The sequence below is a fragment of the Impatiens glandulifera genome, chromosome 2, assembly GCF_907164915.1.
Source record: "Impatiens glandulifera chromosome 2, dImpGla2.1, whole genome shotgun sequence".
NCBI lineage: Eukaryota > Viridiplantae > Streptophyta > Magnoliopsida > Ericales > Balsaminaceae > Impatiens > Impatiens glandulifera.
The window spans coordinates 59,189,396-59,208,957 of NC_061863.1; the positions used below are offsets into that span (position 1 = coordinate 59,189,396).

The 19,562-nt window shown below is 32.1% G+C and overlaps 2 protein-coding genes across 2 annotated transcripts; one reads left to right on the forward strand and one right to left on the reverse strand.

The window, feature by feature from the left end:
• The first annotated feature begins 1,726 nt into the window (after window positions 1–1,726).
• Window positions 1,727–9,477, forward strand: LOC124925449 (serine/threonine-protein kinase BSK2). Its single transcript, XM_047465450.1, has 10 exons — window positions 1,727–2,085; window positions 2,193–2,413; window positions 2,807–2,942; window positions 4,375–4,508; window positions 4,781–4,886; window positions 5,773–5,858; window positions 6,732–6,920; window positions 7,045–7,203; window positions 8,275–8,388; window positions 9,010–9,477. Exons 1-10 carry the CDS (start codon window positions 2,004–2,006, stop codon window positions 9,262–9,264), a joined length of 1,482 nt encoding a protein of 493 aa, XP_047321406.1. The 5' UTR covers window positions 1,727–2,003; the 3' UTR covers window positions 9,265–9,477.
• Window positions 9,478–11,109: 1,632 nt separating this feature from the next.
• LOC124927362 (nucleolar GTP-binding protein 1) lies at window positions 11,110–18,998 on the reverse strand. The gene is made up of 15 exons (XM_047467768.1): window positions 18,882–18,998; window positions 18,607–18,756; window positions 18,139–18,272; window positions 17,608–17,722; window positions 17,420–17,484; window positions 17,203–17,316; window positions 16,419–16,493; window positions 15,667–15,705; window positions 15,483–15,554; window positions 14,125–14,238; window positions 12,925–12,996; window positions 12,819–12,855; window positions 12,626–12,738; window positions 11,648–11,854; window positions 11,110–11,496 (listed from the first exon to the last, which is right to left on the reverse strand). Exons 2-15 carry the CDS (start codon window positions 18,683–18,685, stop codon window positions 11,374–11,376), a joined length of 1,359 nt encoding a protein of 452 aa, XP_047323724.1. The 5' UTR covers window positions 18,686–18,756; window positions 18,882–18,998; the 3' UTR covers window positions 11,110–11,373.
• Window positions 18,999–19,562: the final 564 nt, after the last annotated feature.

A 19,562-nucleotide genomic window follows, 5' to 3' on the forward strand; every position in this document is an offset into this window, starting at 1 on the left:
GACTAAGGAAAGTTGTAACATAGATTTTTGACTCTATTTATAAATATAAAAAAGAGGCACTTCTAACCAAGCCAAGCCCAGTTCTCGCCGATAGGCGCTCGAAAAGGGATTGATTCTATTCACAGACAGCTACGAAAGTGGAATGAATGGTTGAGGCAGAGGGGGTCGGGGAAGGTTCTTGGTAACAACACCTGGAGATATCAGAAGTGAGAATGCTGACATGAGTAACGAGAAATGGCTGGTACCATTTCGATGTGTTTTGATTCTTCCGAACAAGAGAGGTTTGATGCTTTTGAATCCATTGTATTAATTCCACTTCCTACTCGCAGTATACTCTTTATGATCTCGGCTTATGATTCAATTGTCATGTATTTAGCTATTGAGCCTCAACAAGACTTATCCTGAGCTCGATTGAGTTGGTCTGAAACTTGAACTAGAATACCATGAGGGAAGAAGGAAAGAGGAATTCTCCGTTTTTAAGGCGGCAAACAATATGGCGGCTGGAAAGAAAGTAAAAATGCTTATACATTTTATAAAATGTATTTTCACAATCTATCACAAAAACCTTCACTCACAAAATGCTACAATTTAGATTTTTAACTAATATTTATCTCCTCTCATATTTAAGGAAGCTTCAATAATTTTATAGATACATATCTAATTACATGTATTATGTAAAATATATATGACTATTTAAGATACATGCAATTTGTAAATTTATAAGGTGACTCTTTTTTTTTTAGGTGACATGAATATGTCTCAAGACTGAGATAACTATATCCTGTTTCAAGACATAATTTTATTTGTTAAGTGTTTATAAATCAAAATAAATCACATTCAATAAAAATAATTTTTGGATAAATTTGTTTAAAGTTAGTTTGATATTAGGTTTTTTCGGATATTTTATTTTTGTAATTTTACCCATTTTTGTAAAAATTCATTATCTATTACATTACTTATCATATTAACCATTAAATCACTAATTTAATCTATTAAAATCTAAAATATTCTTACTAAAAACTCAAATAACTCTATTTTTATCAAATAATATATATTTTTTTGACAAACCTAAATAACCAAGATCAAACAAACTCTAAAATGATCTAATATTTTTTTAAACTAGTTCAATCATATCTTTTAAATTCAATATAAAATCACTCTCATTTCTTACATTAATTAAAAAATAATTGTGACAAAATATATTTATTTATTTTATTAAATTTGTAGTTGAATATCAAACTTGACATATGTGTTTTCTTTTATAAGACTTTAACATTTAAAATGCAATAATATTGAATTAATTGTAATTTGATATCTAAATATACATTTTATAAAAATAAAAATACACTTCATTTCAAAACATAATCAACAGACAAATTTCCAAATACATCATTATCATTTGTTGTCTATTATTAGATATATCAAGTCCTTATTTGATTATGGTTGATCCTTGGTCATCATGAAACACTTTTTATCAAAATTAAATCACAACTAAATGATTAAAACATTCATTTTACTATTTCTTCAAGCTTCTTTTTTCACAAGCTTCCAATTTGGAAGCAATTATTAAAATAAAAATTGAGATAATTTGAAAATAAAAACCATAAAAATTGTTTCTTGATTAGAAATAAAAAAAAACAAGAGAAACAAGTCTTCACGTGCTTGTCACCAGCCTATCATGTGACCGTCTCTCTCTCCCTCTTTGTAAGTCGTCGTCGTCGTCATCATCATTCATCTTAGTACGACCACACACACACAGACTCTCTCTCCTCTTTTCTCTCTCTACAATTATCTCCATTTTCCGTCTGCCCATTCAGGTGTTCGTCGCTCTCACCGGCCAATCCTCGAACTTAAATAAAACCCTCAAATTGATCAAGGCTCTATTTCATCATATCACATTTTGTAGGAGTTTTCTACTAGTAGACATTTTAGGGAAAATCTGCTAGACTCTCTTTAAGTCTTATTTATCATTATTATACTGTTCGTTTATGTAGAAGTAAAACATGGGCTGTTTTCAGTCCAAAACTCTTCATATCCCCTCTCCCGACCAAGAACCTGCTCCCTTAGACGCGGAACCGGATCAAGGTTTGAGTTTTTCACTGTTTTAATCTGCATTTCAAGCTATTTTCTGTTCAACTTCACTGATTGATTCTTTATCCATTTGGGTTTTTATTTAATTTGTCTGATAAAAGCGAAAGGAGAGCAACCGGATCAAGATCAAGTGGCTGCTTTTAAGGAGTTTGAGCTTGCTGAGCTTCGAGCTGCTACAAATGGGTTTAGTAGTGAGTTGATAGTGTCTGAGAGTGGAGAGAAAGCTCCTAATGTTGTTTACAGGGGAAAGCTTAAGAGCAATAGATTCGTGGCGATTAAGCGTTTTTCCAAACAGTCATGGCCTGATCCTCAACAATTTGTGGTAATATTTTTTTTACTAATTAATCCATGACCAACTTCTTTGCCATAAATTCTTGACTGGTACATCATGTTTCACTTTTTATGGTGTTGGGCCAATTTGCATTGATTAGGTTCTAGTGTGTTGTACAATTGACATGGGAAAGTAAGTTAAAGAATATCCTTAATTATTGCATGGGGTTATTGGTTAATAGCATTTTTCAGTCATATTTAGAAATGCCATTATGATACTTTTTTCTTGTTTTAGTGTTATTGCTGTTCTATTTACAGTTTTAATTCACATATCTAGAAAGTCTGGCACATGGGCTTTTGAGGATATATATTATGTAATTTGGGTAAAAGCTGTGAAAGGATGTTGTCATATCATATGAGGCAAAATGATTTATATTTTTTTCAGGTAGAAGCTGGGGGAGTTGGAAAAGTTAGGCATAAGAGGTTGGTTAATTTAATTGGCTGCTGTGCTGAAGGAGATGAACGACTTTTGGTTGCTGAATACATGCCCCATGATACACTTTCAAAGCATTTGTTTCACTGTATGGTTTCCCATCTTTTCTAGCAGTTGTTGCCTTTTATAGTGACGTCGAAACATTGTGGAAATATTTATACTTTTTGTCTTTTTGAAGAAACAAAATTAATCATTTGTTTACGTGTTAAAAAAATGACGTCAAAACTAACAACGTCAACAAAACCCTAAACCTAAAACACAATCCAAAACAAAACAACGCAAATTAAATCCACAAACACATAAGCGTTGGATACACTGATTGAGTCCCTTGTCCTCATAATGTCCAATCCTGAATCTAACATACTTGTAGGATTCTGATTTCCTCTAGAATATCAACAATTTTTCCTGCTGATGATTATGAATACGGAGCTAATGATTATTCGTGATGTATGCTTATTATTTTTAAATGTTCTCTTCCATTGAAAAAATATATATTATGTAGGTTTTACTTCAGAGATATGTGAAACGCTTTCTTGAAACTATCTGAACTTCTTTAGCTGGCTAAAATGTAAGTAAAAAAGAAATGACATGCTAGACTGCCTCTAAAATTGAATTCTGAAAGCCATGGCAAAAAAGTAGCTTTGAAGTGAACCCTCTGTTGGGAATATGATTTGTTATGAGCTGGTGACTGGAATCTGTTAATGTTTTAGATTCACAGTTGCAAAGGTTTGAAGTTGTGAACCAATTAATTCCAAATTTCTATATATGATGACTTCATCCATCTTTGGCCTTGTTTGATGTGAGATTATTTAAGATTATTTCGAATAACCCACTATTCAACAATCGTCTCATCAATCACATCATTTAAATCATTAAACCAAAATTCCGTCTATTTTTTCTAAAGTATCATTATATATTCTTACACTTAATGTTTTTTTTTACCCGAATAACCCCAAATAATATAATTTCAATAACCTACGTCAAACAAAGTTATTTGGAAATAACCATTTGTTATTCAAATAATCCTAGATCAAACAAGACCTCATTGTTCTTCTCTATTGTTTGTCACATCTTTTGTTGATTTTTTGCCCGCATTTCTTTCTTGGTCTTGTGCTTCTCCATGATTCATCTTCTTGTCTGTATCATACTATATCTGGGATTCATTTCATAGTCGCGCCTTTTCAATCTCAGGTGCTATATTTCATTTAGTACATAATTTCATCTGATTTCTTTACCTCTCCTCCTAATCAAATCCTCTCCATTTCCTAATTACGCATTTTCCTTCCACGGGATATTTTTCATGTCTCCTATGGTTTTTAATTTAGCAAAGTTATTGGATCTTTATTTGCAGTTCACACAAGGGATCTTTATTTTTTTGGAAGTTGATTAATGATCATGGAATTGCAAACCCAACCTACACCTTATGTCACAGTTTATTGCAGACTCCATTATTCTGCTTTGTTGCACTGATTTGTTTCTCCGATCCTGTTATGTGCCTGAAATTAGGGTTTTTCTTGTAGGGGACAAACAACCTCTTCCATGGGAAATGCGTGTGAGGGTTGCTCACTATATTGCACAAGCTCTTGATCATTGCAATGCTGAGAATAGAAAAATCTATCATGATTTAAATGCTTACAGAGTTCTTTTTGATGAGGTAGACATCTCTACATTTTGTTTTACTTCAACATTTATCTTTTTGATCCACAAAAGTTACTGCAATTTTTCATCGCTTTAGTTAAGCCTTTTATACATCTATCAACAGTTTTCTCCAGTGATCTCCAAGAACTAACAACCAAATATGTTGTTTAATTTTTTTAAAGTTGGGTGGTGCTTATTGCTGGACAACCACATGTTTCAGATTCATATATTCCTCGTATATAGGTAGTTAAAAAATAATTTTTTACACTTATTCTTTTGATATGTCAGGATGGTGACCCTCGATTGTCTAGCTTTGGTCTCATGAAAAATAGCAGAGATGGGAAAAGTTATAGCACCAATCTGGCCTATACTCCTCCTGAGTTCTTGCGTACAGGTATCTTGTTCAAGACTAGCTTTGTGAATTTCTATAATGCAATATAGTTATTCTGTATTTACCATCATCACTGGCTCTGGAGATTTGAGGATGTCCTTCAACTTGACACTTTCTTCCCGTGTCAAGCTCTTAATTCCTCTTATATTTACACATTTCTTGCTTTTGTGTGTTTAAGTGCTGATTTGCTTGCATGGTAAATGTTGTCGTCTATTGCAATAAATAATTTTGACTTGGATATTCATACTAACCTTAAAGATTGAATTTAAGGTTGCAAGCATCTGGGAAATTTTATTGGTAGATTGAAATGAAATAAGGGTGTTGTTCCTGCAAGATATTTGAAGTTTTGCTACATGATCCATGCCCTACAAAGTACAGCTCAATTTTACAATTGTTTCACTAATTTGATCATTGTTTTTGGACACTGTATTTCAATAAAAAAAATGCCAATACCCATATATATCTCAAGTTCAGCCAACTGGATGTCTCACCAGCTTGACTTCCTAACAATCCAGGAAAAGAATTGTAGGCAACTTCACACTCCATAGATGTTTACCTAGCCATGCCCTCAGAGTATTAGGTTAATTTGTGGGGTTCTGAACTTAATTTACTTTTTGACGGAATTGCTGGAATGAATCTATATAATTCTTCTTCAATCAATCTATAATATGGATATGGTACACTCGCATGGCTTTATGATGATTTACATTAAGCCTATCTTTTGTTTGTTTGGGAAGTTTTATGGTATATCTAACTCATTGATGATTAGTTCTTGGAGGTATATGTTTAGTTTTTCTTTTCCACTTCATAATCCAATAACAACTATAGTTCTCTTTTTGGGCTTGGATTTTCAAAATGCACTAAGTTTAGTATGTTTCAACAATTGCAGGTCGAGTCATTCCAGAGAGTGTAGTCTACAGTTATGGAACTGTGTTGCTGGATCTTTTGAGTGGAAAGCATATCCCACCAAGCCATGTACATTTGATTCAATATGCTTTTTCACTTCCACTTGCTTAAGTTGCTTACTCATGTTGTTTCTTCTCCATATTTCTGTTGACTGATAAACCAAATTAGGACTAGAACTTGACTAATCTCTGGCTGACACAATGGAGCATGTGTGCTCTTCCTCATTTACTATTGTAGTCTAAGGGACTTATTAGGTTTAGCAAAAATAACTAAGAAGTTTCATGTTTACTTATGGTAGTTATGAATTTGGATAGATTGATGCTTAAGATGGATAATAAGATATCAAAGTGTTTTTTGGAAAGATTTACCTAGAAATGTAAAGATTGTGGACTACGAGTGGAGGTATAATTTGGAAAGAAGACGATAATTTAGTTTTATAACTTCATGAAATTTGTGAGTTACGTTTTAGTTTGGTGAGTATGATAATTCAAAACATCAGATTTCTAAGGGTGTTATAACAAGAACCCTAATACGCACAATCTACATAAGCTCAATTTCTCAAATGGTTTAAAAAATGCTCAAGTCTTCATTTGAAATTCTTGTGAATGTTTGGGATCTAATTTGGCTTTACGGCATATTTCTAAGACATTTTACTGAAAAAGCTCAAACTTTTTATTATTAGAGAAATCGATTGGGGTTTTGAGCTTATGATTGCATTTTTTTGTTCAGACAACTAATTGTAGTACTATTAAGGTGTTGATTTAAATAGATAACTATCCTGGCCACCATGAAATAAATAAGGGAACCAAACTGAAAATGTATCAAAACTAGCATTATATATATATATATATATATTGAGAAAACTAGCATCATATATTTATTTTGCCTGTATTTGTCGTTTCTGTTTTGTCTAATTGAATCGTCTTCTTGGTTTATTTCCAGGCATTGGATTTAATAAGGGGTAAAAATGTATTATTGCTGATGGACTCATCCTTAGAAGGACATTACATTGACGAGGATGCAACTGCTTTAGTTGAACTAGCTTCAAAATGCCTCCAATACGAGGGAAGAGATCGACCAGACATGAAGTATTTGCTTAAAGTTGTAGCACCTCTTCAAAAGCAGAAAGAGGTGAAAATTTGTTTTCACTTTTGTGGAATAACTAATATTTTCATGGTTTTATTAGGTTGCTTTGTCTTTGGAGTCTCCAGCAAATTTATTTGATTAATGTTTTTTCCCAATGATTCAACTGAAGGTTGCATCCCATACTTTGATGGGTCTAACAAAATCTCCAGTTGTGTTGCCAACTATGCTCTCTCCTCTTGGCAAGGCTTGTGCAAGGATGGATCTTACTGCGGTACATGATATTTTGCTTAAAACTGGTTACAAGGATGAAGAAGGTGCTGAAAATGAGGTAATCATATCTATAATTGCCTACCTTATTAGTTATTACTCAAACTGTTGTTTTTTGTTATTAGCTTCTTCTCTTGTTGCGGTGTTGTATTAGGTTAAGCTCAACTTCTGTGTCTTTCTTCCTTTGCTTACATCTTTAATAAGATTTATGTTTGTAGAAAAATAAAATGAAGAGAGAGAGAAATTTTATTGTTTGTGTTTTTGTTGTTGTTCTTTCATAAGAAATCCAAGCTTAAATAGTGAAAAATACATTTGCAAAAAGGAAATGATTTAAAAGATAAAATCATATAACTGATTTGATAGCAAATCTTTAATTCAATTTGCTAATGACTTTCCATTCTCGGTCAGTTAGCAAATCAATAGTCTAATTGATTGATTTGCTACCGACTTTCCATATTTGAGGATAATTCTACACTCCCCCTCAAGTTGGGTAATTGATGTTGAGATTGCCCAACTTGCCACATACTTCCTCAAATCGACTTGGAAGAGCTTTGATGAGAATGTTAGCTACTTAATAGGAAATACTTTTGGCAGCTATGAGAGTGGAGAGGATGTTGTCGATGAGATGGAAATGTTGATGACATTCTTTCAATTTGTCTGATTCTAATCCATGATTCACTTAGTTAGAGGAGTGGCTCTTGGCTCTTGGCTCTGATACCATGTAGAAAAATAAAGTGAAGAGAGAGAGAAATTTTATTGTTTGTGTTTTTGTTGTTGTTCTTACATAAGAAATCCAAGCTTAAATAGTGAAAAATACATTTGCAAAAAGGAAATGATTTAAAAGATAAAATCATATAACTGATTTGATAGCAAATCTTCAATCAATTAGTCTAATTGATTGATTTGCTAATGACTTTCCATTCTCGGTCAGTTAGCAAATCAATAGTCTAATTGATTGATTTGCTACCGACTTTCCATATTTGAGGATAATTCTACAATGTTATTTTCATATAATATAGGTATAAAGTATATTTGCATGTCATATATGGTATTGATTTCTAGTTTGTATTTTTTTCATGATTTATGTGAAAAAATATGGTGCATCTGAATAGTGATATGTTTTTTTCTGAAGTTATCGTTCCAAGAGTGGACGCAACAGGTGCAAGACATGATAAATACAAAGAAATTTGGTGACATTGCATTCAGGGATAAGGATTTCAATGGTTCGGTTGATCACTACTCAAAGGTATGTGCTTTTCCCTCTTCTTTTTGTTTTTGTTTTGCTAAATCCAACATATACTAAGGAGGCTGAAATACAATAGTTAAAGCAGGCAAAGGGGATGTTACTTGTACAGTCTTAACCATTTACAAAGTTAATGGGCTGGAGATTTTTTATTCTTTTTTCTTTTTGAGACCGAGGTGGATGGCTAGCATGACCCCACAGTCATGATCACCTTTTGTTTCATAGGGTTCTTAGTGAGAATCGAATTTGAGACCTTGGTCTCTTAGGTTAAGACCCTTGGCACTTAAGCTACCTGGTGGGTTGAGAATTTCTTGACTGAGTGCAAAACTGCTCTTATTCCTAGGATATGTTATGATTTTCCCTCTTTGGTTGTTTAGATTTGGCAAGAAAGTTTGTCTATTTGTATTTGTGGATTATTATAGTTGTTTTCTCTCTTTATTTGATAAGTTTTGTCAGGCAAAAAATTAGAAAGGAAGATTAGTTTCCCCCTTAAACTTGTTGTATATGAAGATCAAATAGGTTCCAAAATTCGAAAAGTATCATATAAGACTTGAATCTGTCCAAACTGGATTAACAATCAGTTCTAACAGTTTATGGTATGGATGTTTTTTTGTTGAACTTTAGTTGGTATCGATGATGCCTGTTCCGTCTGGGACTGTGTTTGTGAGGCGAGCACTCTCATACTTGATGAGTGATCAAGCCGAATTGGCCTTAAGAGATGCAATGCAAGCTCAGGTGTGCTTGCCCGAGTGGCCCACAGCCTTCTATATGCAAGCTCTTGCTTTGTCAAAGCTGGGAATGGAAACAGATGCTCAAGACATGCTCAATGATGGTGCTTCTTTTGAGTCAAAGAGACAGAACAATGGTTGGCGCAATTAAACACGACTTTCTGGATTGAACTTTAATATTATATTCTCTTAGGAAGAAGATATTTATGTGTTGTTTGTGGGGAGCACATTTAAATTGGGTTTTTCTTGAGATAAGTACCCATACAAGTAAAATGCATAATAGCACTTGTAATAGTGTAAAACACTACTTTTATTGTTATTATCTTCATTATTAGAAGTACATATATGACTTAGCTTTCAAGTTAATACTAAAATTTGTTTTTTTATATAAATAAATAGTGTTGGATGAAAATGTGTATTTGGGTTAAATGATCAAAATATTTAATTTTTTTAAATGTTATATATTAGATAACTATAAGAGTTTTAATATTGGTAAACATTATTCTCATAAAATAATATATATTACCATAGTTTTGAAATTCGGCCCGCCGGTTGTACCGGCAAATCTTGTGAACGACCAACCGACAAATCTTGTGAACTGGTCGTCCAACGGAGTTGGATTAAATTCGTAGTCTGGGTTTACTCGGCAGGTTTATCTTATTTAAAAAAAAAAATTATTATTATTCTTTCTCAATAATCACTCCTTCAGTTTCTCTCCCCGGTTCATTGGTTCCTATTAGATTTTACTTATTTCTAATTTTATTTGGGTAAATTACTGATTTCTAGTTCTAAATATTGAAAATAATAAACTCTTTCATTCACTTCAAGTTCCACCTTTTATCTGAACCAGTTGATTTCGCTTTTACTAGAAAAAAAATTAATTTAATGTGGCATGATAAGTCATAACTTAAATCTATTATCCAAAAATCGAAAATTATAGTTTGATTTGAAACATAATTTTTGTATTATTTTATTATTATATTAAATCACTAGTTGAACCAATTGAGCCATCGATTAAATTAGTAACTCAGTCCCTTCATCAAGTTGATGATCAGACCGGGTTTCAAAACTATGTATATTACTTAAGGATGACAATTTGAAACCGCCCCGCGGTAACCGAACTGAATTGTCCTATTTGGGACGGTTTCCCCCCGAAACTGAACGGGGATGGGGTGTGAATGATATTTGCGTCTCCCGCTCCGATCTCACTCCGATTCTACTCTGAACACTATTAACATTATTAAAATATAAAATCACCGATATTTATTTATTATATTTTATAAGAATTGTAAATTTATTTTATTTATAATAATATAAAATTTCAATATATTACAATATATATTATATTAAAAAATTCCGTTTATATAATTTTATTGTATTTTAAAAAAAATATATATTTTATAAACGGTGCCCCGCATGAATTTTCCGAAACCGAACGGGACAGGGTATTAAAAAAATTTCTGAAATAAAAACTGGACGGAGATAGTAAATACATTCCCCGCCCCGAATCGCTCTATTGCCATCCCTAATATTACTATCATGGTTTAGAAAAAAAAAACAATATTTTGTATGTATTATTTTAGTATAATTCAAATTTATTGTTTACTAAAAATTGTGAATTTATTATATATATATTTTTAATTATACTACATGTAAAATATATTTTTTAATAGGTATATTTTTCATTTCATTGTATTTATCACAAATTATTTTAAAAAACATTAGAATAATGTCAATTATAAAAAATTTAATCATAAATCAATAGGTCGTCAAAGATTTTACAGCTCCAAAAAAAATAAAAAATCATAAAGATAGAACCATATTTTTATATTAAACTAAATATTCATAAGTTATAAGCAAATAGATAAACTTATCTAATAATATTACACTAATATTTATTTTTCAGATAGTAAAGGAGTAAAATAATAGAAACATTATCTAAAGTATGTGAATGCTTTCAGATATGATTATAATATATTTTTAATGCTAAAATTTGTATTAATTGAATTATAACTACCAATAATATTTTACAAAGTATTGAACATATAATCTCTTATTTGCTAAAGACTTAAAAAAAGACTGCAATATCTTATCTCAATGCCTAACAAAAATGACTACTCAACAGTAGATAAGTTAAAAATCAAGAAAGCAGGAAAGGGCATTTAAATGCAGCTTGTGGCTATAAAACTGGTTTGTATTGATCATCGTGCCACATACAAATATGCCAAATTAAACGACACATTGGTCTTCAGAGTTTTCTTCATCGTTTGCCATATTGGTCATCAGAGTTTTCACATTGGTCTTCAGAGTTTTCTTGGTCGCTAGTTTCGCTTTTGATCCTGTTCCCTTGGCAGAGGAGCATCTCGTGCACCCTTCTTTTCAACTGCATAATTTGTACACAAACACACCAAAACCTAGGGTTATTAATAACCTAGTTACAACAAAACAAAACATGCATATTTCAAACAACTAAAGAGACAATTATTCAAATGAACACAAAGAAGATGAAAGGGTCATCATCATAGGATTACAACCTCATTCAGGCCAACTTCACTCTTTACTGAGACGTGGATAGCTTCATCAGGACCCAGCTTCCTGTACTTAATCAACTCAACATCACCGTCATCTGATTTTTCAGTGCTGAAAAATACCGGAGATTCCTCAAGTAAATCACATTTTGAAACCACGTCCAGCCAAAGATGACCGCTGAACCTTTCTTTCATCTCCTTGTATATCAGAAACTGCCCTACCATTCAACACTTTTAATCAAAAAGGCTGGATTTTGATCAACACAGCATATATTTCCAATAAATACTCAATTCACCTTCAACTTACTTTATTTGCAATGCATCGGAAATGTTCTTTTCACATAGAGAAATGCAATGAGACACTACATGCTATATGTACTTTGACTAAATCAAGATTATGGACCCATTTGGATCAGTTTCGAGATCAAGAAAATTTGAAAACTAAATTTAGTCAGAGAGATTAAAAAATTTATATATGTATCAGGAAACGGATCCATATACGAAAACAAACCAATAAGGGTAGGTTGGATGAGTGGAATTAAAATTGACATTGGAATTCTAATTCCAATTTCAATTCCAATTCCACAAGAATTGGTTGAATTACAATTCAATTCCTATGTTTGAAAAAACTATAGAAATGTAATTCCAATTCTTATGTTTGAAATAAAAAATAATTTAAAATATATATTATTAAAATATTGATTTGACACAACCTATTAGGATATCTTAAGTGTCAAAAGTTTGTTTAGGGTTCAATTCTCATTAAGAAATAAATATAGGTTCGACATGTTAATTTCCTAAATTAAAAAAAATCGGTTCAAAATGTTAACTTCATAAATATATATACACCGATCTGAGGGAGAGGTCCCACATTGTAGTATAACTACGTGTTTCCAAATTGAGGGAATTGAATTAATTGAAATAAGTAACAATTAAATTTCTTGTACCAAATTGTAGGAGCTTAATTATAACACATGTATGCACCTGATCTGAGGGAGAGGTCCCACATTGTCCTGACAAGTCATGAACATAGAGTACAGATGTTGGTAAATGAGAAAGAACAGCAAGTGTTAACTTTTCCAAATTATTCCTGTCATCTGAACAAAAAATCAAGATGAATGTTATCACGCCAATAGAGAAAAGAAAAACAGATTTAACGTGAAGGTGAGTTTCTTACTATCGTGTCTTCTTAGTAAACCAGGTGTGTCTGTTACCTGTATCAAAGTAAGTGCATAAGCAAAAACGAGGGATAAGAAAAATGTCAGTGAAAAAGAAAGACTAACCTGAAAATGCTTATAGTTAAAGGCAATGTGCCCCATTAGAATTCCTCTGGTGGTAAAGGGATAGTTGCAGATCTAGGGTGTAAAAGAAAACAGAAATGAAGGACCTTTAGTGTATTAGAAAACACACTTCTTTCATTGTTGGAATATTACAAATGATATTAAATTGTGAGATTATAATCATATTATATAATATAGTATAACTATGAAAGATTGGGAATAATCACATAAGATTAACCATGATAGGATATTATTATCTTATGGTATCCTATAAATAGATAAGTCTCTATTTTGTTACTTAATATATATATTCTCATTAATACAACTTTACCAGAGTCTTCCGCTGCCTCCACCAATGACTGTCGTAACCACTTGTGGAGAGGTTCAATTGTCAATTAGTTTTTCTTTTTCATCAAGTTATTTTTTTGACTGATCTTATTCCTTTAATTGAATATAAATTTTTATTCACATACAAAAAGTCTCAAAATTTTATCTCCGAACATTGAGAAGAAAGTGGCAAAACAATAGTAGCAAAAAAAAGAGGCAAAATGAAATAGAGATGAAACTGCTACAAACAAAGTGAGCTATAGATAGAGAAGTCTCCCTAGACAAGTTCGAGATAAAGCCTTTGCGACAGAAATATAGCCCAAGACAAATCCTTAAGATCTAGAAACGAAGCCTTAGCGCGGGAGAATGACGATTGCTAGGGTTAAAGCTTAAAACAATATTACAATATTGCAATATAACATGATTTTATATTATGGGATTAGAATAATATTTCATAATATAATATAACTATGACATGATTCAGGATAATAATGTGATTGGATTTGATTAGGATATTATTGTATCCTATAATTAATTGATCTCTATTATTTTAATTTTTTAAAAAGAACACTTTAATCAACTAGGCTTAAGACTTTTATTAATCGGTCTCTATTATGTAAGTAAATATATTCTCGATAATACAATTTCTCTAAGTATTCTACAATCATCATAATCTAGATGAAGACTTATCCATCATGTTCTAGGCTTAACAATGAGAATGAATACCAAGCTTAGGAGAGATTATATTTTTTACAATTCCGAGGAAATTATGAACTAAGATTTTTACCATTACAGTATTTGCTTTATTAATTTGAAACAGATAGTAACTAAATAGCAGTAAACAAAAGAGCATATCATCTTGTAACTCTCATATACCTCAGGCTTCCCAGTGGAAAGTATGCGAACTAAAGATGACTTCCCTACGTTAGGAGCTCCCACGAGACAAAGTATTGGTGTTTCCAGATCAACTACTGGCATTGCCCTTAAAGTCTGCAATTCATGTTAGTAGTCAAAATAGTCTGTTAGGAGACGTTACATGGTAGGAAACTCTATAAAACAGTATCATATCATTTAAGACTTTGATAATCACATTAGATACAGTTAGCCTGTAGTAATCAGGATAGCCAGAGTTTGTGTTTGATCCTGATTGGACGGATATAAAACCCTCACATATGCCTACATTTAAACTCGAACACAATTTTTTTAAGCAAGGTCAACTTTTATATATTAATCAGGATAGCCAAAGTTTGGGTTTGATCTTGATTGGACATAAAACCCTCACATATGCCTACATTTAAACTCAAACACAATTTTTTTTAAGCAAGGTCAACTTTTATATATTAAAAAGAGGAACGCAAGTTGCGGTTCGGTTACAAAGACGGGAAAGCAAAAGACATAATAGACAGAAAAGATTAGATTAGATTCCTATCAGATCATAATAGTCCCATCCCGGCAGACCCCTCTTTTCTTAATTGATGCAAATGCGTGGAGCAGGAACCCCTTGAAGAGAGGTAAAATTTTCATTTCATTAATTAATCAAACACAATTGCCAGCACAACTTAAGAAACTATTGAAAAATGACTCCTTGAAATTAAAAATATATATTGACTTGGAAGCTAAGAAGTTGTTAATGTTAACATATACAGTATGTGTAAAAAATTATTTGCATAAAATATATATTTATATATAGAAAATATCAAATATGTACTCTATTAAATTACTTATAAAGTCAAATAAATAAATAATGTTTAACACAAAAAAAGAAAAAAATGGAATTGGAGATATAGTTCCATTTATTGGAATTAATTCCAATTCATCATTTTAAGTGTTCAAACATAGGCTAACTTATGGATAAGGTTCTTCTAATAACAATCATAAGTTAGGTGTAAGTACAAGAATAATATGCTACCTGCGGCTAACTTGGTTCCAGAAATAATTGTGTTGCCAAATTGCAAGCAGCAATAAGAAGATGTTTTTATAAGAAGGTCAACTTCATAAAAACAAACAAAACAAGGTGGATTCAATTTTTTTTGGGAATTAAAGAAGAACTAGCATGACACCCCGCTTAAACACAAAACGCTTTCAGATGGAATCGAACCCATGACCTTTTGGTCTCTTAAGCCGACTCTTACCACTGGGGGTTCAATTCTTTACAAAATACAGGATTTGTGGAAACAAATAAAAAATACAATAAGAAAGATGTACCAATATAAAAGCATTCAAAATTCTATTACCTTGGCATTGTTCAACAAACTGTCGACCACTTTTCCATCTGCAAAGAAAACTTCTTCAAGCTTCTCCATTCCCTGAAAGTGTGATAATAACCAAGTGTTTCAGATATGAAGAATTATTGATTAAGTAAACACTCTCAAATACGTAGGCCAGGTGTGTAATCCTTGCATGTGAAAGAAAACTAACCTCACTTAATCTCTGCTCCGCTTCTTTCTTTGTCGTTGACTGATAAAGGAGAATAAGATTAAAAAAAGTCAATTAATCCAGACATTAGGAGTTATGACATACCGACAATGTGGTACAAAATTTTCTTCATACTATCATTTTTTCATTTACAAGACTCATATCTGAGATCGTGTTTAAGCTGTGGAGTTATTTGTTGGTTGACCAAATAGGAATTGATGTGGAAAGATGATCATTTAAACTCACTGAATGAGGTATTTAACTAATCAGCAACCTAATAAGCAAATAGTTTATATGGTTAAATATATCACTCACTTAACAACATATTTACCAAAAGTGCATTTTAAAAGGTCGTTATCTCTGAGCAGGCTGTTTAAGAAAACATTTCCCAGTGTTTGTGCAATCAGCGCCAATATGATGCCACCTTTTCTTTTACCTAACCTCGTACTAATTTAAGGGAAACATGTAAAATTATTGCCGGAACCTCATAATTTAGGCCATCACCATTCACTAGACATTCCAGAACTACATATCACCACTAGGTTTGTAATCCAGAAACCATAGCATCTAGAGGAACAAGCTTTAGTAACTACCACTTAACTTTAGCATTTTACGTAGTCAGGTATGCTTAAAACTATAATTTATTTTGATCCCTTCAATTGACAAAATCTACTTTTCTCATCTCTGACGTCATTGATAATAAATAACATTGTATATGCATTCCGTCACTTAAAAAAGAGCAGTATTGTCCTAACCTTTGCACAGAGAGAAGCATGCTCCTTTCCAATGGATACAACTTTCTTTCTTAAGGCATCAACCTTTCTAAGCACCTGTCAAGTACAATATTAATATGTGAATCTCAATTTTTCACTATAAAATGATTTATTTGTTTCATGAAAAAGTTAGGCCTGGTTTGATGAAGGGTTATTTAGATTTATTCAAATAACCCCTTATCCCATCCTCAATCACTTCATCAATCCAATCATTCAAACCATCAATTAAATATTAAAATACCCCAAATACACTTTTTCATCAAACGTATTTATTTTTTTCAAAAATAATTATTTCAATAAATAAAAACCATACATCAAAAAAGCTCTTAATTCTTCCTTGCAGAACTGAGACAAAGGAAAGGGTGCCCAATAGAATATGTTCTGACCTTCCATGAAAATCCAAAGGGATGTTGCACTTAATAGCGATAATTAAACTACTTAAGAATTCCAGATTTCTTCTAAGGTTCGAATCGCACTAAGAACGACCTGATTGAAGTGGGGGGCATGGCTGTGGTGGGTTGTGCTAACTTCCTCCAGGGTACAAACCCTGGTTTTCAAGAAAAAAATAAAGAATTCTAGGTGTCTTTCCTGCGCGCTTCTTTTGGGCCATGATGGTCAAGAAGTGGAATACCAAAGAAATAAAAGGACATGTCTCTTATTTATTTAGAAAATTAAGCTTAATACTGGTACTACTTCTGAAGCTACAATGAAACAATGAACATGTCTTCACTAAGACAAAAACAATTGTAGACGAACAAACATTTACCTCTTCATAGTTACCATCTCCAAGTGTCAATTCAATAAGAGAGCGTTCATAAGGGTGTAGAAGTGTTTTGTTAGGAAAGTTCTCTTTGTATATCCTTAAGGGGACAGCCAATTCCTGCATAATAGTACCAAACAGTTGAGAGAAATATAACTGAGAGCATGCATGTGAGATAAAAAATAAGAACATAAATATTGGATATAAACTATTCAAAAATTACCTTCATTAATGCATCAAGTTGTTTAGCTCCTTTATTTTTCTCACGCTTTGCAATATTAGCTATTCCTGAAAACACAACCAGCTGATGTCACTGAATTAGGCCATTGAATTCATAATCAATCAACAAACAAATGGAAATAATGTTAAGTAAAAAATTGCAAATTTGTTGGAAGGGGAATTGCTCCCAACCTTTTGTAGGTGGGATCCTTTTTGCTTTCCTTAATGCTGATTGAAAAATATCAACTGAGGGCATCACCATTGGAAGTTTTTGAAATGCACCAACTGCTTCTCGAACTTCAGATGTCTAGAAGAAAGTGAAGAGTCAACTAGTTAAATTTACCAAATTATTTCATATGTTAACTAAATAAATATTAATACAAAGAGAACAATACATAAATTATATAGTTGAGGTTAGCAGTGAATTTAAAACGCAAATGCGACCATCACTGATATGCCCCAAAAGGGAAAGAAATAAAAAAATACGGATTTGCAGACTGGCATGAGTTCCAATGGATAACAATTCCCAGATAAAAAAAAAAACTATATCAAATTCAGCAGGATCTCTCATTAGTGGGCTTCAATTTCTCAACTGTCTTCAACAGGACAGGATCTTCAACTATTTCGTAAGGTCTATATCAAGTCGGTTGTCTAGTAAGATGTCCAAAACCGACAAAATAAGAAGACAGAAGTAGCCCTTCGTATGCTTAGCTGATAAAATACCTTTGCTAGTAATTGTTCTTTAGTTTCTTTAACTGGCACGTAGCTTCCTCCAGCTTCATAAGACCCAGTCTGCAAATTCTTAGACGCAACTATCATAGGATAACATTTTGTTTCAAGAACCACGGAGAAGAAACCTGCAATTTGGAGAGCACATCAAGAGCAGGCTATCAAAATAACAAGGATTAAATTTTCTATCCAACAAACATGACTACATATGATTAGAGAGCAAATTGAACATCAATTAGATAAAATAATAAGATCAAATGTGTAGTAAGAGAGAGAATGAAATAAAATAATAAATACAACTGCAGCATTTGATAAGTTAAGTCGGACTGGTAAAGAACTTTTGTAACAATATAACAATTCTTGAATATACTTCACATTTTTTTCAGTAACAGACCCAGAATGCAGTAACTTTATGTGATTAATTCGTGGATGTGATGATAAGCATGAAAAAGAGAGAGAGACCATTCGGAAACTTTTGAGCGCGTGAATAGCAGTTTGGGTAAAGGAATCTGCCATAGTTGTGAAATAGTGAAGTTCCCATTCACAAGCTCCGAGCTTGCACTTCTGTCAGTCTAATTAGATGAATTCCCCTGTCTTTATCAATGTTGGAGCCTGAAAAAAGATAGATAGATAGAGATGTCGGAAGGGTTGCGGTTCCTTGAGGGGGATTTGTAAGAAGAAAGAAAGAGCGAAAAGCATAAAAATGATGTTTTGCGCCGACGGGAGTTCAAAGGTACCTTTCCTCAGGCGTGGGCCGGCATTAACGAGAGACACTGATGCTGGCGGGATGAGAGGGTTTGGAAACGGGAAGAAGGAAAATGGGAAAGGGGTACGTTTTCTTTCTTTCTTTCTTTTTCTATTTAAGTAAACAGTCTTCATTTTTTAACTTAACAATGATTTTATAAATATATTAATTTATAATAATAATAATAAAAAATACATAACATTATTATAATTGTAATAACTTTTAAAACAAATTAATATCATTTTACTTATTTTATTTACTTACTTTGTTAATTTTATTTATTTTATTTATTTACTTTGTTAGGAGAAAATGTGGGAATCATTTGTTCTAAAATTGCGTTTTTTTGTTTGGGTGATATTTATTTTAAAATTTTGACGAGACATATGTATGAAAAAATATTTATTATGATTAGTCGTTGTCGAATTTATCTTATAAAAGTTAAATCAACGTCTCTCATCTTCTTATGTATTGTCGTGGATGTTTGGATTGAGATAGCATATATGACGGTCTGAATCGATAGCATATACGACGATCTGAATCATTTTGTTATTATCTTTATTATCTTTTGATAGACGATTTGGATGGAAAAAAAATTATCTTAATGAAGGAATATTTATGACACTATCTGAAATTCATTTTTATTATTTTTATTTTTCTCTTTCATTATCGTTGT